Source organism: Spermophilus citellus (assembly GCF_964194105.1).
Source record: "Spermophilus citellus genome assembly, chromosome: 4".
Classification (NCBI taxonomy): Eukaryota; Metazoa; Chordata; class Mammalia; order Rodentia; family Sciuridae; genus Spermophilus; species Spermophilus citellus.
The window spans coordinates 30,795,019-30,817,922 of NC_138185.1; the positions used below are offsets into that span (position 1 = coordinate 30,795,019).

The following is a 22,904-nucleotide window of genomic DNA, read 5'->3' on the forward strand; positions in this document are numbered from 1 at the left end:
AGGACCCTCTGTAGATATCAAATCCAATGGAGGCTCAAGCCCCTTAAGTAAAATAGCATAGTATTTGCATGTAACATACATACATCCTCCTGTAGACTTTAAAACATCCCTTAGAATATCTAATACAATGTAAATGATATGTAAATAGTTATTATACTATAATATTTAGGGAAAAATGACGGGAAAAATGACAAGAAAAAAATGTGTGTACATGTCCAGTACAGATGTAGCCATCACAGATCTAACTACATAATATATGAACAATGGATTAGACAAATGATGCTCTAACGAGTGCTGGGGACAGACTGAGGATCTGTGAATGGCAGGAGCTACAGAACGCGCGTCCACACACCTCTGCATTCATGTGGATGCAGTATAGTGCTGGTTGCATACAGATGCAAGTTTTGCTTTTAAGAACCTTCTGGAATTTTTTTAAATTATTTTTTGATTCACAGTTGGTTTAGCAAGTGAAAAAACTGCAGATATAGATGTCTGTCTGTACATATGTATATGTAGTCACACACACACACACACACACACACACACACAACCTATGTAGATGGAGAAAGAAATTTGTTTTAAGGACTTGGTTCATGTGACTCGTGTTGCAGTTAAGTCCAAAAGCAGGCCAGAAGTAGAACTCCTTCTACTGCAGGGGTCCTCAGTCTTTTATCTCAAGATCTTTCACTGATTGCATGAGGCCCACCCACACTCTACAGGGCAATCTACTCAAAGTCTGATTTAAATGTTAATATCATCTTTAAAAAATAATCTCACAGTAAAACATCTAGTTTGCTGTTTGAGCAAATATCTGGGTACCATAGCCTGACCAAGTTGACACAAAAAATTAACTTGGGCTGCAATCTGAAAGCCTTACCCTTGGAGACCACTAGAGGGCTGTCTTCAACAGAAGCACACCCAAGTCTCCACCTCTATGCAGGATGGCATGGCTGTTTTAGGTGAGAAAAATTAAGTCTTAGAAAAAAGGTTCACAGAGTTGGTCCTAACAAGCCAGCGGTGAGTCTGAGTGAAATTGGCCTCACCATGCGGCAGTCCCTAGCTCCTTCCTCCATATCTGCTGGTTCCCCAGGGGCCTCAACTGGAGCCTCATAAGGATATACTCGTTTCACTTTTTATTTGGAACATGCTATGATTTGAACATATCCCCCAAATTCATGTGCTGGAAACTTGGTCCCCAAGGCAGCAGTATTGAGAGGTAGAACCTTTGGAAGGTGAATGGGTCATTAGAGCCCTGTACTCATGAATGGATTGATCCACTCATGGGTTAATGGCTTATTGAGGGAGTGGCTTTGTTAACAAGAGTTCTCAGACTGGGAATATAGCACAGAGGCACAGCACATGCTTAGCAGGCACAAGGCCCTGGGTTCAACCTCAGCACCAGAAATAAAAAACCTCTCAAACTGAGCTCTCTGGCCCACTTGCCTTGTCCCACAATGGGATGCCCCCTGCCATGCAATGATGCAACAAGAAGATCCTCACCAGATGCTGAGCAGATGCTGGCTCCATGTTGTCAGACTTCCCGTTCTCCAAAATTATGAGCTAAACAAACCCTCTATTCTTTATAAGTTACATCACCCAAGGTATTTTGTTAAAGCAACAGAAAATGGACCAGATCTGGGCCTGTTCAAACCATAAACTCTGGGGGAAGAAAATGAACTTACCTCTCAGGGGGCCTTCCCACTCCTGTCTCTGACCTTACTACTACTCTCTCCCAGCACATAACTCTCCTTCCAATAGATAATCACAGAACCACCCACAGACAGATTTCTCTTTGAAAAGTGCTTTATTTCAATAAGAACTAAATCAGGTGCATTAAAACATATTAAAAGGTTACAAAACAATGTTCGGCTCCCTACTGAGGCCCTGTCAAATTATGTTAAGATGCCTAAATGCATCCATTTATCAGTTCAGAATCAAACATTGAACCAGGCCAGGTACCATGACTGGAAGGCAAGTTAGGAAAAGAATACTTCACAAAACTCAAACAAGAGGGGGAACCCTTAAGAAACACTAGTAACTACACATCAGAAACCATCAGCCCGGAAACAGGTCTGTGATCTGCCGGGAAGACCCCAAAGGGAAGCTGAGGCTTTTCTTCACAGCTTGTGCTTCTCTGTGCTTAGTTAAAAGGTGGGGACAGGCAGAGGGGCACTTTAACATCCTGTGACCCGGTTAGGTCTGAAAGAAGGGGTGCCCCTTCGTTTCTATGTTTACATTTAGGAGATCATATCTTATCTGACTTGAGCAATGCTTTGTGTAAAACAATTTAAGTAGACACTCAAAAATGCAGGCATGCTGTTGTAGAAGAGAGACTCCAGGCAATCTCTCTATCTTACTCCCAATGTCATGGTTTGGACACTTGAGACACTGCAAGTCCCTTGTCCACACAGAAACTTCTATCTTAGAGACATTATCTGGGATATCAAGTTCTCCGGTGTTACAGAGCTTTGAAATAAAATGTGGCTTTAGGCTGGTTTCTGACATTTTAAAAAAGAGCTTTTCAGCTAGGTGCAGTGGTGCACACCTGTAAAGCCAACAGCTCAGGAGGCTGAGGCAGGAGGATTGAGAGTTCAAAGCCAGCCTCAGCAAAAGCAAGATGCTAAGCAACTCAGTGAGACATTGTATCTAAATAAAATACCAAAAGGGGCTAGGGATATGGCTCAATGGTGAGTGCCCCTGAGTTCAATCCCTGGTACAAAAAATAAGAAAGCTTTTCTTTTCTTAAGAGTTTCTTGACTTTTTTTTTTTTGGTTGCATTAGTCTCCTGACACTGCAATAGTCTCCCAACTCCATAGGAAGCAATTCTCACCAAGATGTTTTTGCACGGAGAACAGATTTTGGAGGGTTATCATTTGCCATGGATATGCTGATAAAATGTCTTTATGGGGAGGTTTTGAGAAGAGCATTGCTTTCCTTTTGGTAAGGAGGAAGATGCAAATATTTCCCCTTTGAAGCACCTGACACTTCTGAACCAGCTTGTCTTCAAGGAAACAGTGACCTCCAGCCTCCACACTTGTCTCAGGAATGGGTGGCTAATGTCCTGAGACCCTCTTACCTTAACCTCAATTCAAGGTTGAAATCCACCCAGCCCAAAGATCAGGGCGCACATGCCTCCCTAACAGGCACAGGCCTGTCATTTGTGCTTTTCAGCCCCTTCCCAAATAACACCCGTCCATTTAATTTTCCCATTAAAGTGATCACCGAGAATGTGACCTTGTGCTTAATTCCACCGGCCCAGTCAGACAGATTCAGGTTTTTCCTTCACTTGATCACCTTGTAACATAAGCCTCTGCCCAAAAGAAAAAAAAAAAAAGCCAGATGCAGCTTAACTGCTTTTCACAAGTTGGGGGGGGGGGAACCCTATACATTGGCCTTTTGTTCTTCACACAATTTCAGGTTCATTGCACACAATTACATAAACCCACACAAATAGGTTGAGGAGTTCAAAGCAGCAAGGCCATGTGATACCAGTGAGAAAATCCGGTCCACACTGTGCTGAGGCTGCTATTTCAAAGGTATCTACAATTCTGTTTTTGTTTGGGTTCTTTTTTGTTTGTTTGTTTTGGATGCTGGCTGAACCCAGGGACTCATTCATGCTAAGTATGCGCCCTAGGTTGAGCTACACTCCCGGTCAAGTTTCCAAAATTCTTGATCAGGTTACATGAGAAACCATCTCTACAGGATGAGCCAAAACAGAAAAGTGTGTTAGTGGAAGTGGATGGTGTAGGATGTACTTTTCCCCCACTTCTACTCCAAAACCCCATCTTTAAAACGCTTGGTATCACCTTCTCGAAAGTTGTCCTGTCAAATTAGCATTTTGCAACATTTCCATATTTAACACAATCATCATCGCGGGTGCTAGTACAAATTACAAAGAACTTTTATGAACCAGAAATAGTTGTCCTATAAGAATTAGTGGTTAGTAATTAGCTTTGTGGAAATTCTCCCCCACCCCCCACCTCCCAGAGGAGAATTATTGGGGCAACGAAAGGCTTTGAACATTCATGATAAAAAATAACTGGGAGAGAAATTCTCCAAATCCCTTTCTTAAATGCAAACCTCTCCGTTTGCATTCACAAAACTGCTCTTTTGAATCTGTAACAAAGGAAACTTCTCCCCACTGCCACACACAACCCCTCCCCATCCCCCCCCCCCAATTCTGTGCACTTTGCAGAAATGTATGATTGAGCCTAAGCCCCTCTGGGTTTCTACCACATGCCCCAGGGGTCTGGTGGTGCTGGCCCTGCAGAGGAAGTAAGCTTGCTAAGAGATCCCCACTACCACCTGCAAAGCGCCTGCTGGCAGCATGCCATCTTTTTGGAAGTCCATAGTGAGACCACAGCTGTGAGCCTTTTAAATAGGCCACAGAGAAGGCCTGGAGTGCAGATGGGGGATGGGAAGGTGCCTAGGGCCACAACAGCTCTGCCACAGAGGCCCACCTTCTGTGGGAGGCACCAGCCATGGCTCTCCTTCCCCAAACCGGTCCTTGGAGAGGAGGTAGAAAAGAGATGGGCGCGCCCCTTCCCTTGTAAGCTTCCAGAGGTGCCTCTGTTAGAAGTTCCAGATCTTGCTTGCTTGATCTCCATAGCCCAACACCTGGCTCCAAACATCTGTCTCTCCCTCCAGATAAACAGTATTAGCCACACAGGTGCCCAGCTGCCTGGCAGTCTTCCTCGTTGGGGTCACAGGGGACACACTGCCCCTGCTCTTTCCCCCCAGGGAGGTTGGCTCTAAAGATCCGCACAGTGGCCGCTGAGAAGCTGAAAGAGAAGCTCTGTCCTCTCTAGGCACCCTCACCAGGCAGCTTCCCCGAGACCACGTTCAGTGGGCAGCAGGACACGTCCTCACTCTGGGGTTCCATCTCCACATCCAAGGTGAGGGAACGTGCAAGAATCCAGAGGTTGGGAAGGGTAAGGTCTTGACCACGAACACACACAGCCCGGCTCCAAGTGCAGAAAGACTCGTTGATGTGAAGATGGGTGGGGCGCAAAGGCACCTGTCATCTCTGCAGGTGACCTCTACCCTTCTCTTGGGACTTAGGGATAGAGCTTGGAAACTTCCTGGCCACCATCTCCAAACAAGCCCTGGGCGTACCCACTAGGCAGTGCCATGTGCCCGCCAGACAGACCACTGATTCAAGAGACTTTCCTTCAGCACAAGGAAGCATCGGAGAGATGAGTTGGCAGTTTGGAAAGCAGAGACACAGGTGGCCACGGAGGTGGCACGGAGGAAGAATCCATTCTTTCCGGGCATCCACACAGCATCGCACATTCATCTTTGTTATTTAAAACAATCAAAATTTCCAGTGTAAAAACTCACGGACACTCATTGCATCTACCCCATGTGAAGGTTTATCTTTTTCTTTCCATCAGACTTGCCCCAAAGGTATGAAGCTGTTGTTTTATTAATTTCCAAGGATCTCATCCATAGATCCTTCTAGACAAACAAGGAGAATCTCTATTAACATATAAACCCCCCAAATGGTGAGCTCGAGGGACTCTTCCCCTGTCAGAGACAGGCAGATATGTGTGGCTTCCCCCGGGCACCAGAGGGGAGAAATCACTTCTTTAGCTGAAAGCCCTTGGGATAGGGACTCCCCTGACTTTCCTGCCCATCAACAGCTCATCTGCCAGCCTCATGGCACTTGTGCTGGTGGCTTGGAATTTAATTGCATGTGAAAATATCAGGGAGGCCCATGGACATGTATCCTGTGTATGCATGTGAGCGCGCACACACACTTTGGGTCCTCCTTAGAACAAAAGTCTTGTGAGCGAGAGAGAAGACAGCAGGGATCCAGGGATGGGTACTTGTCCTCTGACTTCTTCATCCTGCTTCAGGGAGCAAATAATGGCTGGTCAGGCGCTGCAAAGGTCTGCATTACAACATTTCCATGGAAGGAAAGAACCCAGCTTCCTGTGGATCGTCTCAAGTCAACGGCAACCCCTGGGGTGTCTGGATCCTCTTGTTCTCATGGTTCAGATCGTTGCTGGGGTCTCGGCTATCTCCTCCAGCCTTTGCCGAATCATCAGCCGGAGCACGGTGTACCTAGGAGCAAGAAACAGCCTGTGGTGGGGGCCAGCCAGCATCACCACCCTCGGGTGATCTTCTCCACCACCCTCGGGTGATCCTCTCCACCACCCAGGTGACACCAGGTAACACTGTAGGCCTGTCCCTGTGCCTCCATCTTTGGCCCACTCTTTAGCCACTTCATTGCTAGGTTCATTTCCACATCAGAATGAGAGGAAATCAAGAGGTCAAACCCAAGTTACGTTATGTTACTATGTTACATAGTTATGTTACTATGATTAGAACGTATGGCTAAAGAAGGAGGGAAAGGTGAAAACAACAACAACAATAATAATAATAATAAGCGGTCTATTAACTGAGTGCTTACGATCCCCAAGGCACCAAGCCTAGCACTTCAGATGCACGGTAGCTCATTAGCCCTCATCTAGGATGGAACATGAAACTGCCAATACTTAAGCCTTTTGTGGGGAGGGGCTCCCAAAACAGCAACTTCCTATATTTAACCTGCCCCCTGTACCTGCATTTTGTAGACGAGGCAATAGCAACTAGTACATAGGGATGTCCATGGCTTGTGGGTGAGTCCAGTTTCCCCATGACGCCCCTGAATGATGGCACTGCAGATACCAGACTGGGCATTATGGTGCTGGGCGAAATGGGACAAACTCCTCGTGTTTGAGGTTTTGCACAACACCGCTATTTTTAAAGTCTAGAGCGGAGTAAGTGTTCAGCCAAATGTAAATGCTGTCATCAGTTACAGCAAATATAGCTTTGGCTTTATTTTCTGGTAGCAAAAAAAATCAATCAATTGTTCCACCGTAGCTATGAAGTGCAGTCGATTCTGTGACTAACCATGGCAAAGAAATCAGAAAATCCTTCCCAGAAAGAAGCTTTCCTGGATTTTTTTCAAGCCAAATGAAACTTCCAGAAGAGAAATGTTAGAAAGGGAGGAAGGGCGGAAAGAAAGGATTTTAGAGGTCGGGGGCTCAGACCACTTGCACTGCTAAGGTAACAGTCCAGGGGTTTCCAGAACCTCAGATCTCAGCCAGCCCTGATTGTCCTCCCTCCTTCAGGTATGGAGGCAAACACTTATCCCCGGGGACTGCATTGTCCCCAGAGGTTACCCCAGACTCTGCCATGTGTTTGTAAATAGTCCCTTCACCAAATGCTCCTCAAGGACCCTTGTCTGAGTGGGCATCCATTTGCTGCCGGAGGCCTGATCACACACTTGAGATAGCAGGAAGCTGCGGTCTGGGTAAGGTTTGAGTGTGTCTCCCAAGTGTTCATGTTGGAAGTTTGATCCTTACTGTGGTGACCTTGGGAGGTAGTAGGACCTTTAACAGGTAAAGCCTAATGAAATGCATTTAAGTTACTAGGGACACTGCCCTCCGAAGGGACTGATGTAGTTCTTAAAGGATCCCAGTTAGTTCTTGAAAGAGCTAGTTGTTACAAAGAGCAAGCTTGGTTCCTGAATCCCTGTCTGGCTTTCTGTCTTGTCATGTGATTCCTTCTGCACATGTTCCCACCATTGTCATGCCATCTACCATGAGACCCTCACTAGAGTCAAGCAGAAGCAGTGCCATGCTCTTGGACCTCAAAACTCGGAGATAAACAAAACTCTTTTCTTTACAAATTAGCCAGTCTTGGGTATTTTGTTATAGTAATATGACATGGACTAATAGTAATACACAGGATAAAGTGACCCCACAGAGATTTAAAAACATATATCTTCTTTTTGAAGTTCTTCCATAAAAGGAGGGGAAAGACGTTTTGATGCCCTTAAGTATATTGAGGCTTCTAAGTGTATTGTTGCACATTTAAGTTTCATGTTCCCATCTGAGATTTGGATTTGTCAACAGGTAGCCCCCCAAAGAAGGCCCATAAGCCCCGGTCTCATGAAGCAACCTGGCGCAGTCTCTTTATGGCACCTGGATAGAGGCCCCTGTCATTGAGGGTTCCTCCATAAAGAAATCCAACCCGTACCCTGGTGACCACACTTACTTGCGCATCAGCTTCTTTACTTCACGATCTTCTTCCTCTTGGAGCTTCTGAATGAAGCTTTTAAGGACAGGCATCTCAAACTTTATGTACTGGGCCACCTGGGAAGGAAGAAGCAACATGGGGTGTATGCCCTCCTGGCATGCATTACTCTCCTTCAGGGTAGAACCTTGAGAAATCTATTTGCCCACTAATCCAGGATTTCCTGAAAGCCAAGATGCAAGCCTTCTTCTAAGACTGGTTCAGAGTCACAAGGAAGATTGCTTCATTCACATGACACAGTCTCATTTTTCGTCTCTGTCTCTAGCCCACGATTTTGGTGATGTCCAATTTCTCTTGATGCAGTGATTACAGTGATATATTGAAGGAACTGAACTCAGAATAATTAATAAATCACTTTGCTCTCCCCTTAAGAGAATCTGAGGACTCATCATGGTTCAGAATAAGGATTTGTTTCTCAAGCCTCAAATAGGTATTCAAATGTGCACTTGGTTCAGAGAGGCTGGGAGAGGCTTGCTGGGATGTTGAAGTTAAGAAATGTCTTCCCCTCCCCATCAGAATCTCTGCCTACTATGTCAACTTTCCCCCATGAGAGAAGTTTATTTCTCCATCCAATTAATGTTGAGCTTGGTTTTGTGACTTCCTTTGGCCAATGGGATATGTACAAACAGGATATATGCTAAATCTGAGTGTAGGCTTCAAATACACCTACATGGTTTGGTCTGGTTTCTCATGCTGCAGCCATCACTCATAAGGAACATACCTCAGAGACCCTTTAGATTGGGTCTCTGAATGAAACACAATGAAGACATGAACTCATCCTACAACCTAAAGCAAAGCCATTGACACCAGTCAGCAAAATCATGAGCAAAATAAGTGAATGTTTGCTGTTATAAGCTACTAAGATTTGGGGATATTTGTTATTATAGCAAAACCTGACTCATACATATGGTAAAAACATTTCTTAACTTCTTTTACCTTAATACATAAGGTAAAAATACTTCTTGAAGTTCTTAAGAGGGTGTTTATAAAACCTCTCAAACCTCTTCCAATATCCTAGAAAGACTCATGAAATTTGTTTCTTCTGTGGAAATCACTTTCAGCCAGAGGATTCCTCCAACAGTTCCCAAAGATTATACCTTCAACTGGCTTCATGAAAACCAGGTATGTAGGGTCCCCAACTGTACACCAGAAGGAATTTCATGCTCCACCCCAACAAAATCCCCATCCTCTGAAGATAGACCACCCAACCAGGAGGGAACTCACATCATAGGTGACTTCCTCCACCTGATCCTTCTCCATCAGGAACACTTTGGAGACCTGCTCACATGGGCCCTGGAGGATTCGGGCAATCAGGGGGTAATCAGTGGTCTTCAGCTTCTGTTTCTCTGGAACCACACACAACCAGGAACATCCTTGAATTCAGCTTGTAATACCTTTCTCACCATAAGTAGTGGTCAACACAGGGGTCCAAATGGACCAGGCACTTTAGGAGATGTGGTCATACAAGTTAAGTGATTGATTTGTAAATGAACTATTCAGCAGGGGTTGTTAAAAACAACATTCTCCCCTCAATAAGGCTCCCCTGCCTCAAACCCTTTAGAAGAAGCCACTTTGAAGAACTGGCTTTATCTGTCTCTCCAGAAAGTCCAGTTCCTTCTCTAATAGGCAGTTAGAGTTTAGGGTTTGTTTACTGCCCAAATATGGTATTCTGATTCAGTGGTATTCTAATTCTCATCCAGCAAGCCCACCAACCCTGGAGGCCAACATTTGGAAGTTTCCAAAACCCAAAAAACAACCAAATGAGCCAGAGGTATTTTTTTTTTAACTTGCTATTTTGAGTTAATTAAAAGTTTTAAAGTACACTGTGTTCTTCAGACTCACCACCACTGGTGTGGACCACGTACAAAGCAAACTCCTCCGCTGAATTCTCTATCTGAATCAGGGGCAAAAGAGACTTGTTGAAAGCATGTATTTAAATATCCCAGCTTTGAGACATCCCATCTTCCGCAACACTAAAAAACCAGATTTAGGCTCTTTTGAGGGGAGGCTGTTTATTCACAACTCTTAAAAGGAGATGGGGGTAGGCAGATAACTTTATCAATAACAGATAATGCAGGGCTAGGGGTGGGGGTAGCTCAGTGATAGAGCAAATGCCTACCATGCATGAAACTCTGATTTCTATCCCCAGAATTTCAATTTCTAAAAAAAAAAAAGATAATATAGGTTGAGCCTCCTTTACCTAAAATGTTTAAGGCCAAAAGTACTTCAGATTTTGGAGTTTTTCAGATTTTGGAGTATTTGCATAAACTTGATCTTCAAAACACTGAAATCCAAAATGCTCTGAAGTCAGAAAGTTTTTGAGCATTATGTCAGTGTTCCAAAAGCGTCTAACTTGGAGAAAGATTTCAGACTAGTGATGCTCGCAGTCATAGGTAACATTTATTGTAAAATGAAGTTCCACACACTACATTTATTTTCATTCATCTTGTGCTCCTGACAACCTCAAAACATGTTATTCTCATCTTCCTTTTATGAATGAGGAAGCAGAAACCAAGGAGATGAAGTCCCCTGTCCGACTCAGCCAGCTAGCAGGTGATGGACAGGAATTCAAACCAGGGTCCTGTGTTCTAGGCTACACTGGCTTCCATTAAAAACAAGTATACAAGGGCTGGAGCTGGAGTTCAGTGGCAGAGAGCTTGCCTAGCACGCAAGAGTCACTGGGTTTGATCCTTAGCACCACAAAAAAAAAAAAAAAAAAAGCAAACAAAAAAAGCATGCTAAGGCAGGCTGTCCACCTACAACTATAGAAATTTTTTTAAAAAAGAAAAAGTATACTAGCTGGGCAGAGTGGCATTCACCTGTAGTCCCAGCTACTTGAGAAGCTGAGGCAGAGGATCTTAAATCTAGAAGTTTGAGGCCAGCCTGGGCAACACAGCAAGCCACCATTTGTTATGGTTTAGATATTAGGTGTTCTGGAAAAGCTCAAGAGTGAGACAATGCAACAAAGCTCAGGGTGAAAAGATTGGGTTAGAAGAGGTTTAACCTAATCAGTGCACTAATCCCTGAGAGGGATTAATTTGGTGGTAACTATAGGTGGTAGGGTGTGGCTGGAGGAGGTGGGTCCCTGGAGGCACATATTGTGTCCTAGTTGAATAGAAGCCCCACCCTTCTTCTCTTCCTCTGCTTCCAGGAGCATGTCCTAAACTGCTTTCCTCTGCCACACTCTTCTGCCATGATGTTCTGCCTCACCTGGGGCCCCAAAGAGTGGAGTTGGCTGTCTATGGACGGAGACCTTTGAAGTCATGAACACAAAATAAACTTTTCCTCCTCTAAAATTGTTCTTGTCAAGTCTTTGGTCACAGAGAGAAAAAGTTGACTAAAACACTACTTAAAAATAATTTAAAAAATAAAAATAAGAATACTTGGTCTCCAAGGGAATTATAAAGGGAATACAGAAAACAGAGTGACAGTACCTTAAAAGCACATATGCACCATTATTTGCATGTCTGTTTAAGTCTCCTTTTAAAAAGCAGAGTCTTCACCTGTGTTCCAGAAGTTATCTATGCACTAAGCCCAAAACCAGAGGTCAGGCCCCCGGGGTTGTTCCATGGCAGCCCATAAAAGTACATGAGGATGGATGCTTTTCAAACTCCAAATGGGCTGTGGAGGGCCCTGCAGGCCCCTGGCCTCACCCTCAGAGTTTCTGACTCGAAAGTTCTAAGATGGGGTCTAAGAATCTGCTTTTCTAATAAGCTTCTGGGCGATGCTAATGCTGTGGGCTTTGCCTTGGTTAGCAAGGGTCTAAAAACCCAAATCCTCTGCCCAGCATCCCCCAAGCCACACTCTCCAAAGCTTCCCCCACCACCCCTCCAGGGCCCCGAGGCACACAACCAGCAAAGGGAACTTGCCTTAAACTTGTTGAGCAGCAGCTTCAGGACCTGTGGGGTGGTCATGGTGCTGTTGATGCGGACGTTAGTGACGGAGCCATAGGCAGGTGTGAACACCGAGGTCTGTCAATAGAGGGGTCCAGCTCAGGGTGGGAACAGGGACAAAGACAGCATAAAAACCCAGGTAGGGACTAGCTTCAGTGACAATGGTCCTCAAAAGGTGCCCCCTGAGAATCCCCGGGCCAGCAGGGTGAGCATCGGACTTTGATGCAGACAAGCAGCCCCCAAGGTTTGACTAACTCAGTGTGGGCTCCCCTGTGGGAAGCTCAGGGCTGACTCCCTAAAGGGCATGGTTGGGGAGGGGAAATTGGACTCTCTCCAAAGAAAACACTCACAAAGACCCTTTTGCTGGAACCGCCATGAGGAGGCCTTTGGCCACTCTCCAGTCGTGCCCGTGCTATAAGAAGGCAGGATTTGAACCAAACAGGAAAGAAGGGGGTCAGCTGCCTGTGGAGAAGGTGCCGATCTGGGGCTCACAGCTCTGCTTCACAAAGCCGTTAGCTCAGGGGAAAGTCAGACCATGCACCTGCCGCGGGGCTTGGGGTGCAGGAAGAGGGCACAGACACAGGTACCTCGGTGGGGGCAGTTCATGAGGGGTGTTTCGGAAGCCTTCAAGGCTACAGCAGGTGCTACTTTGTACAGCCCCGCTGAATGTACCCATAGCCCTAGTGGGGACCCCCTGACCTGAGGCCCCTTATCCCTCGTAGAGCCAGCAGATCCTACAGCCCAAAGATTGAACAGCAAACACGACTTCCTAGGTGTCCCACCAGGGACCGCATAGCTTTAGCCCCGAGATGGCAGATGCCCAAGAAGGGGTGTTGCCCTCTGAAACTGTCCCCTTCACCTTCCCCCATCCATTCTACCTTGTGGTTGTAGAAATGGCCATTGATGGAGAAGCGGTGGCGTCTGATTCGCCGCTGGTCACTGGGGGTTCTCACATTGCCACGGCGACGTACCCCAACATCACTGCGTGTGCGCATCAACTGTGGGGTGTCCTCCTGCACAGGCTTCAGACCCCTGGAATCTGAAAGAAAAGGAGAAACAAGCTCTGGCTGAGTGTGGTAGCACACACCTATAATCCCAGTGAGTCAGGAGGCTGAGGGAGGAGGACCACAAGTTCAAGACCAGCCTTGGCAACTTAGCAAGGCCCTGAGCAATTTAATAAGACCTTGTCTCAAATTTTTAAAAAAGAGCTGGGGATGTAGTTCAGTGGTAGAGCATCTCTGGGTTCAATCCCCAGTCCCGAAAGGAAGGAAGGAAGGAAGGAAGGAAGGAAGGAAGGAAGGAAGGAAGGGAGGGAGGGAGGGAGGGAGGGAGGGAGGGAGGGAGGGAGGAAGGGAGGGAGGGAGGGAGGGAGGGAGGGAGGGAGGGGAAGGTGGGGCTCTGTTTGCCTGGACCTGGGATGCAGCAACTTGTACATGGTCCCTTTCTAGCCAACACTACAGCACTCATTCCCTCCCCCAAAATATATTTTACAAAATTTATATACTTCAATATATTTTTGTAAATTTTATAAAAACTATTTCCCACTGGAAGAAAAGTATAATACATGATTTACCAAGAAGTACTAGAGTGACAAGGTTCAGAGTAGAGACCTCAGAACCAGACTCCCCAGGTTCAAATCCCAGCTCCTCTACTGACATCTGTCACTAGTCTTTCTGTGCCTCTGTTTTCTCGTCTCTACCATGGGACTAACAATAGCACCCATCTTAGGAGATTAGGTCTAAATGAATGAATAGACAGCACTTAGAACAGTGCCTGGCACAGAACAAGCATGTGAGGGCCTGCAAGATATTGCAAACTAATGCTGTCACGTGTTACAACACGGATGAGCCTTGAGGACATTATGCTGAGTGAAAACAGCCAGTTGCAAAAAGACAAGTGATGCATGATCGCCCTCCTAGGAGGTACCCAGAACAGTCAAAACCATAGGGGCACAATATGGAATGGTGGTTCCCAGTGGCTGGGGTAGGCAGGGAAATGGAGAGCTATTATTTAATGAGTACAGAATTTCAGGGGTTTTAATTTTATTTTTTGTGGTGCAGGGGATCAAACCGAGGGCCTCATGCATGCTAGGTAAGAGCTCTACCACTGAGCTATACTCCCAAGAGTTTCAGTTTTATTTAAAAAAAAAAAAAAAAAAAAGAGTTCTGGGTTTTAGAGACAGATCTTAATAATCTAAGGATGATTTTTTTTAAAAATTTTCTATTTGTTCTTTTTGGTTATACATGAAAGTTGAGTGTATTTTGACATATCATATATCCAAGGAGTATAACTTCCCATTCTTGTGGTTGTACGTGATGTGGTGTTATACTGGTCGTGTATTCATACATAAACATAGGAAAGTTATATTCAATTCATTTAACTGTCTATTCCCATTCCCATCCCCTTTCCTTCCCCTGACTCCCCCCTGTTCAACTGGGTGAAATTCTACTCCCCTGCCCTGCTGACTCACACATACCACCTATTGTGAGTCAGCATCCACATATCAAGAGAACTTTCAGCCTTTGGTTTTTTTGGGTTGACTTATTTCACTCAGCATGATAGTCTCCAGTTTCATCCATTTACTAGCAAATGCCATAATTTCATTCTTCTTTATGCCTGAGTTATATTCCTTTGTGTGTATATACCACATTTCTTTATCCATTCATCTGTTGAAGGGCACCTAGTTTGGTTCTATAGCTTAGCTCTTATGAACTGAGCTGCTATAAACATTGATGTGGCTATATCACTATAGTGTGCAGATTTTTAGTCTTCTGGATATATGCCGAGGAATTGGATAACTAGGTCAAATGGTGGTTTCATTCCAAGTTTTCTGAGGAATCTCCATACTACTTTCCAGAATGCTTGCACCAATCTGCAGTCCTACCAGCAATGTATGAGTGTACCTTTTTCCCCACACAAGGATGATGGTTTTAAGGGAAGAAGAGTCCTGGAAATGCTTAGTAGTGATGGCTGAATAATTATAAATGTATTTAACACCACTGAACAGTACACTTCAAAATGTTAAGAATAAAAAGATAATATGTATTTTATCACAATAAAAAATGTTAATAAGACACAAATATATGGGGGTCCCCTGACATATTTCTACCAATGTATGTCTATAAATATTAAAAAATGACAATAATAGAATTGTAGATTAAACTCTTTTTATTAAAATAATTTAATTCATGTTTTATGATTTGCAAACTGACAACATCTGTCAAAACTGCAAACACATATTGTCTCAGACCCAGTAATTCCACTTCAAGGAATTCTATAGACATGCTTACAGATGAGTTAAATGGCCCATGTATAAGGTCACTGTCAGCAATCTGGTTTTTCATAGCAAAGATTGACAATGACTTAAATGTCTCATTAATAGGAGTGACTAAAAAATTATCATTTTTCCATGGAATCCTGCAGAGCTGTGAAGAACAGAGACGTTCTTTATGGATCTATGTGGAACAATCCTAAGTTAAATGAAAAAAATATATATAGAGATAAAACCAGCAATGTGCAAAATGCTACCACTTATATAAAAAGGAGAAGATAAGAAATGACACCCAGCCAGGCATGGTGGTGCCCACCTGTAATCCTAGTGTCTCAGGAGGCCAAGGCAGGAGGATCCAGAGTTCAAAACCAGCCTCAGCAAAAGTGAGACACTAAACAATTCAGTGAGACCCTGTCTCTAAGTAAAATACAAAATAGGGCTGGGGATGTGGCTCAGTGGTTGAGTGCCCCTGAGCTCAATCCCCAGTACCCCCTCCCCCCAAAAAAATAAAAGTCATCCCAAAGATCTGTCAGTGTGTTTTTGCTTGTATATGCATAAACTACCTGGGGAAGGATGTACTCAGGTTGTTTTTAGGGAGGATGCTCAGTGATGGAGGTGGGAGATTCATTTTTTTTTTCCTTTTAACACTTTTTGAATCTTGAACTATAAAAATTTCATATATCTACAAATAAATCACAATTTATAACAACTATCACCCAGTTGGCCCCTAACCGGATGTTCCTCCCCTGGCATGTGTACCTGTGGGGCTTGGCGTCTGTTCACTCTCAGGAGATGCATCCACCTCTGAGATCTGAATGTTAGGCATGGTGAGGGGCTTCATAATGGTGCTGGGGGCAGAAAACAAACAAAAGGGAGACTGGGTTAACCCGGGTCCAGAGATCCCCCCATCCCACCCACCCCAGTGAATGCTTTGCTTGTGCGGAGCTGGGTACCAGCTCACACCAGCTGATGAAGGAGGCAGGTGGGCTGCCCTGAGCATCCCAGGAGGCTGGCCCAGCCTGCAGGCTGAGCACTGAGTGGGGAGGGGGAAGTTTAGGAACAAGAAGATGCTCTCTTCCAACATCTGCAGCAACACAAACACCTAATTCATCCAGCCCAGGAAGGAAAACTCCAAAGAACAAAACCCATGTGTTGCCTGCGCCGAGTTCCTAAGCACATGTGGGTTCCATGACTGATTTTTTGAAACCCTAATAATGGCCATTTGTTTCTGGGGCAGGATTCCAGTTCAGATTCGCTTCTGGTTTGTTGTTTTGTTTTGTTTTCCGGTGCTGGGGATCCAACCCAGGGGCTCACTCATGGCAGGCAAGCTCTCCACCACTGAGCCACATTCCCAGCCCTACCTTCCCTTCTGTTGGAGGAAACACTCAGAAACCGCTTCTGGCTTCTCAAAGGAGTAGAACGTAACAGGTTGGCTGCTACACGGGTCAGGGCAGCTTTGGTAGGGGCACAATGACAGCATTCTTTGGATTGAGTCCACAGTCAAGCTAGAGAGAGAGAGTCGCAGCAGGCATTCTGGGCTGAGACCCGGGGCTTGCCGTGATGACTGGCAATTAATTCCTCAAAGCCAAAAAGGACAATGGAAGCAGTTCAGAGAAACACACCCAAAATCAACAGAGGATTTGGCCAGGAAGGAGAATCATATTTAACCAATTAAGGCCATCCCACTGTGAAAAGACTGTGTGTTTCCTGACCCAGTAGAGACAGGCCTTATGTTCCAAGGATGATAGTTCTAAGGGAATACAATTAATATTAAAAATCTGAAAGAATTTTCTATAATAATACAGCCTTCTGAGCCCCAGAATGGATCCATACAGCCAGAGCCTCTCAGGGAATAATGAACACTTGGCATCTGGAGTAGCCAGCTACTCCTTACTTCCTGATCCAAAGCCCTCTGAAGCAGAAACTGGCCTCAGCATCCTCCTTAACCCAGTAGTCCAGGTATTCACTTCACTATAGCTGGCCACCCGCCTGGTTACTCTCCATGTGTTTGTACATTTCGAGGGCCAACCAAGAGCAGCCTGATGCCCCAGGGAAGGGAGAAGAAACCAATACGCAGATTGAAGGACCCCTCGACGGCAGCCCCAGTCAAAGGCCCCACGGACAAATGGAATTTTTGTAATCACCTCATGTAGGGAACGGAATGTAACAGCGTGGGGGTCAGTATCAGGCAGTGGACAGGGTTTGGCTCCTTGGAAATAAAATACAGAGTAAGCACTGAAGGCAAAGCCGTGTGAAACCTGCAAAGTTAAATGAAACCAAAGAACCCTGACCAGACATCCCAATGGGACGGGTAAGAACTTTCCTCCTTAGATTCTCTTGGAAAGAAACCAGATCACCTCCAGAGTCGGGCCACATTGTAGGTATCTCTGAATTGTAAAGATGGACTTTGGCCGTGGAGTTCAACAAAATGTTCCATGTGGCCAACAGAGAGGGCTTGGCTCTCATTTAAACTAGAAAAAAAAAAACATCACTGTGGTTTTGGCTCCAGGCCGGCAAAACTCCACCCAGGCTGTAGCCTGCAGACCGCCAGCATCAGCAAGTTTCAGGAGGGAAGGAGGCTAGTCACTTGATCCTGAAAACCAAAGTCCCAGAAAGACAGTAAAAAGGGCGTATGCGGCCTAGCAGATGCATTTGGTTACTCGTTGGGCCACAGGCGGAGCAGAGTTTGGGGAGGAACAGGCACGATCTGCACACCCCTTCCCTTGGGGACCAGGGGAAGGGGACCATGACCCTTCCAGGTATGCAGCAGACTCCCGGGCTGACCTCCCTTGGCTGGTTCCCACAGGGGTTGACATTCCTTTTCTTTTTCCGGGTTCCCCACAAGACTCAGAGAGCTGCAGTCTGAAAGTTCAAGTCCTAAACATCCCTGGAGTGGGGACCATTCCTTGCAGACGCCAACACATTGGCATCCTGTTAGAAATCTGCTGGATGTGCGGGCCATGAGCAACACACCCTGAGACTCCAGAATTCTCCACCAGGAAGCACACGCTGGCCTGTCCCCTTCTGTGACTCAGCACCTCCCCTCCTCACCCTGACCTCTCTCAGCGATTGTGGAGAGAGAATGGAGGCCCCGTTACACCAACCCAACCCTGTTCTCCTCAACACCAGCCCAACGCTGGTGGCAGTGGAGGTAGTGGGAACAGGACTGGAGCATGGCTGACTAGGCACACACCACCCAGACACTCCAGTCACCTCCCAGCCCCATCGCGCCTCACTCACCCTTGTGCCCCCAAGTTGCAGCCCGAGTGCCAGGAGGAAGAGGACGGAGGCGGGCGGATGCGTTCATTGTCGTCCTGCATCTGCAGGCGGATGGGCCGGCGTAGCCCCCAGGAGATATTCAGCAGCCCCTCCACAATGAACTCATCTTCTTCCTGCCCGCAAAGCAGTCAGTCTGGTGAGCCCAGAAAAGCCCCACAAAAGCCAGCATGGCACTGGGGGACAAAGACAGCATCCTTCATGTGTCCTATCTGGGTGCCCCTGGATGGTATTCATAGGATGTGAATGGTGTTCACACGTCTCAACTCCAAGACACACTCTGCCCTAAAGCTGCCTGACACCCTGAGGCTGACCTTACAGGACAGCACAAAAGTTGCTGTGAAGGAGCAGGGTGGGGGTGGGGGTAGCTCAGTGGCAGAGAGCCTGGCCTGCCTAGCATGCATGAGGCCCTGGACTCCACCCCAGCTCTGAAAACAAACAAACAAACAAAAAAAAAACAAAACACGTTGCTGTGAAATTCTAAACAACGTGTGCAAATTAAAAAGAACTTTTTTGTTGTTGTTGTTAGTATAATAATAACTTTTAAGAAACCAGAATACATCTTTTAAAATAAATGAGACTAGCTGGGCTTGGTGGTACATGCCTATAATCCCAGTAGCTCAGGAGGTTGAGGCAAGAGGATCACAAGTTCAAGGCCAGGCTCAGCAATTTGGTGAGGCCCTAGGCAATTTAGCAGAGACCTTGTCTCAAATAAAAAATAATAAGTGGCAGGGGATGTAGCTCAATGGTTGGGCAGCCCTAAGTTCAATCCTTGGTTCCAAAAAGTATAATAAAATGAGACCTAGCCTTACTAATAAGAAGCAAAAACTGGGTTCTTGAATTAGCTACTTATCCCTCCCCTACTATAGAAAGTGACATGTCCTTAACTACAACATATGTCTAGCAATCCAACCCTCTGGATGAAGGATATTTAAAGCAGAATTTCCCCAAGTTTATTCTACAGAACACCAGCTCCTTTAGCTCCTTTGCCTTAAAAGGATGTCAAGGGATCATGAGTTAGGAGACACTGTGTTAAGCAAATTTCTTAACAGAACTTCTTGGCACTTTGTAATAAGCTAATGTGCTTAATATTATGACTCTCCTAAAGGTAAATAAATCCTGCAAGAATTCCAAGTTATGCTAAAAGGTTGCTTTCTTTGTGTGTGTGTGTGTGGGGGGGGGGGGTTGTTGTTGTTGTTTATTTGTTTTTATTTTTGTTTTTTGGTACCAGGGATGGAACTCAGTGGTGTTTAACCCCTGAGCTACATCCCCAGCCTTTTAAAATATTTTATTTAGAGACGGTGTTTCGCTAAGTTACTTAGGTCCTTGCTAAATTGCTGAGGCTGGCTTTGAACTCATGATCCTCCTGCCTCAGCCTCATAGCTGCTGTGAGTACAGGATATACCACCACACCTGGCAAATGTGAAATTTCTAAGGACATTAGTATGTTCCATCTTGAAAAAGTAGACCATTTATGACCATGAAAAACTTTAATCATGTAGTACTTTGAGAATTTATTCTTTTTTTTTTCTACTGAGGATTGAATTCAAGGGCATTTTACCACTGAGCTATATCCCCATCCCTTTTTATTCTTTATTTGATACAAGGTCTCACTAAGTTGCTTAAGTTCTCACTAAGTTGCTGAGGCTGGCCTTGAACTTGCAATGGTGGAGACTGGGGGGAATCAGGAAAGGAGTGGAACAACTTCAGAGCATTTTGGGATCTTGGGGAAAAGGGCTTCATGGCTGGGTATGGTGACACATGCCTGTAATTCCAGCAACCTGGGAGACTGAGGAAGGAGGATCGCAAGTTTATGCCAGGCTTAAGAACTTAGTGAGGCCCTAGGAAACTTAGAGAGATCATCTCAAAATCAAAAATAAAAGGGGTTGGGGATGTAGCTCAGTGGTTCAGCACCCCTGGATTCAATCCCTGGTTCAAAAAAAAAGAGAGAGAGAAGGCTTTACGTAAGTACAGTTGATTTATAAGGACTTCCAACTGGGCAGGGCTGGTATCATGACATTGAACTACTACAAGACAGAACTTAACCCTCAATAGGACTTTGCCTAAGTGGAGTGGCTTGAGGGACATAGGAAAAGGCCACGCTTCCCATATCCTACCCCCAACAGCCTGCCTGAGCGGCTGAAATTCCACCATCTGCTATCTGTTTCTATGGATTAAATCGCCATGGCTTGATAACCTGAGGGTATTACACACTGCTTCTTATCAGTCAAGAACGCTCGAGTATAAATTACTCCACCAGGCGTCCTTATAACTCAACATCTATCTGATAGCAGGCTTTACAGAAACAGATACAGGATGGGTAAGCTTAGCTTCCGGGTGGGGGCTGGGAAAAGTCAGAGGGAAAGCAAAGGGCATCCTGAGAAGGGCTGAGAAGATGGCCACAGGTGGAGGGGGAGAGTGGGAGTCACCACCTAGATCTTATGTGATCTGCCCTGTCGCTGTAGCAATAGGACTTGGGCCCTGAAGTGTAAACACAGAGGACAGGTAAGGTTCTGGGGAACCACCCAACAAGGGGATGCCTGCTTGGGAGCCATCTGAGAGGGTCACTTCATGAAAACCTCCCTCTGAAGATACCCCCTCTGAGGCTGTGCTACCCTGTCACACTCCCATAGGGATGTCTCCAGAGCAGAAAAGCTGAACCATTCTGGATCAAAACTGGGCCTGGGGCCTCCTTCCAAACACCCTAAGGACTCTTGCCAACATTGTAAGTGAGAGGCCACTCACTGGGGCAGGAGGGCGGGGACCCCCGGAGACCTCAGGCCCCTCAGACCCAGATCAAGTGGAGGCAAATACTGGGCCAGCCCACCAGGGAGCCTGCCAGGGCTTGCCCTTACCTCTCTGTGTCGCAGCTGCAAGTTCTGGCCTTCGTAGTACAGGTTGTAGGTCTTCAGATGCAGGAGAAGCTCATTCCTTAGGGGGAAAGTGACAACATTTTCAGCTGAAGCCTCTTATAATGCAATCATTCTCACCTCTAACCTGGCCTCGGTTACCCCCTCAGTGTATGTTCACATGGACACACACACACACACACACACACACACACACAGAGTTTCCAAGACCCTTTGGCACCTTCCCCCAGCATCAAGGTCAAGACCTGACCGAATGTTAAGAAGCAACTCTAGAACCCCAAGACAGTCCTGGACTGCCAAGGCTGGATTTCTGTCGACACTCCCCCAAACCCAAGCCAAATGAGTGGGCAGGTATGTCACAGATTCATGGAGACAAACACCCTTCCAGAAGGCCACAGGCCCCTCAGACCCCACAGACGGGATTTCCCCTGCCTCTCCACTCTTTCCCTCCCTGGTGCATGCTGTGAGTGAGGAGAGGAGAGTTCTTCACAGGCATTTGCAAAACTCAGAAAAACTCTGAGGCTTTTCAGAAGGTGAACAGGGACAGGTGTGGGACAGACCAACTCAGACGTGATTGACATGACCTCATTGTGGGTTTGAAAACTTACAAACGCCCACAAACCAGAGAGTTGGATGAGCAAAGGAAGTCCCTGTCACACAGTGCATCATTACACAGTCACAAAGATATGAACGAACAACACAACATGAGCAAATCTCATTGGGAAAGAAGACGGACTTGAAAAGAGAACATAATGTGCGATTCCACTTCTAGAAAGTTTACCATGGGCCAGGCACAATGGCATGTGCCTGGAATCCCAGCCTCAGTTCAAAATACAAGAAATAAAAAGGGCTGGGGATGTATCTCAGAGATCAAGCATCCCTGGGTTCAATCCCCAATAAATAAATAAATAAAGCTTGAAATGGGGTTTAGGATTCAGAATAGAGGGTTACCTTGTGGAGCGGTGAGAGGAAGTAGACAGGCTGGGGCTTCTAAACCCTGGCAATATCCTATTTTCTTTCTTCTTTCTTTCTTTCTTTCTTTCTTTCTTTCTTTCTTTTTTTCTTTCTTTCTTTCTTTTTTTTTTTTTGTGTGTGTGTATGTGAGAGAGGGAGAGAGAGAGAGAGAGAGGGAGAGAGAGAGAGAGACTGACTATGTGTGTGTAGGTGTTGCTGAGGATTCAACCCAGGGCCTCATGCACACTAAGCAAGTGCTCTACCATGGATCTACATCTTAGCCCTTTTTTATTTTTTATTTTTTTTATATTAAGACAAGGTCACACTAAATTGCTGAGACCAGCCTTGAATTGGCAATCTTCCTGACTCAGCCACCCAAGCTACTGGGATTACAGGCGGGCGCCACCACACCCAGCAATGTTCTATTTTTGATATGATTTTATCTAAAAGTGCTTGCTGTTGCACTCCATGAGGGATTGGGAAAGCAGGAGGTTGAGGAAGCCATTTGCTGTGTGTTTCTGCCTGATCTCAGGCAAGAGGTGACAGAATCCAGTC

The 22,904-nt window shown here is 45.7% G+C and overlaps 1 protein-coding gene across 2 annotated transcripts in view; it reads right to left on the reverse strand.

Moving 5' to 3' along the window:
• Positions 1 to 265: 265 nt before the first annotated feature.
• RASSF2 (Ras association domain family member 2) overlaps positions 266 to 22,904 on the reverse strand; it is a 45,900-nt gene continuing 23,261 nt past the window's right edge. Inside the window, exons 2-10 of one of the 2 annotated variants that reach the window (XM_081289308.1) lie at positions 21,381 to 21,456; positions 18,490 to 18,641; positions 16,009 to 16,097; positions 12,857 to 13,017; positions 11,955 to 12,056; positions 9,928 to 9,979; positions 9,310 to 9,431; positions 8,047 to 8,144; positions 266 to 6,066 (exon numbers count right to left, since the gene is read on the reverse strand). In XM_081289308.1, coding sequence (XP_081145434.1) covers positions 5,997 to 6,066; positions 8,047 to 8,144; positions 9,310 to 9,431; positions 9,928 to 9,979; positions 11,955 to 12,056; positions 12,857 to 13,017; positions 16,009 to 16,097; positions 18,490 to 18,641; positions 21,381 to 21,456 — 922 coding nt within the window. In that variant the 3' untranslated portion in view covers positions 266 to 5,996. The remainder of the gene's footprint in view (positions 6,067 to 8,046; positions 8,145 to 9,309; positions 9,432 to 9,927; positions 9,980 to 11,954; positions 12,057 to 12,856; positions 13,018 to 16,008; positions 16,098 to 18,489; positions 18,642 to 21,380; positions 21,457 to 22,904) is intronic. The other variant, XM_081289309.1, reaches the window with a different exon arrangement.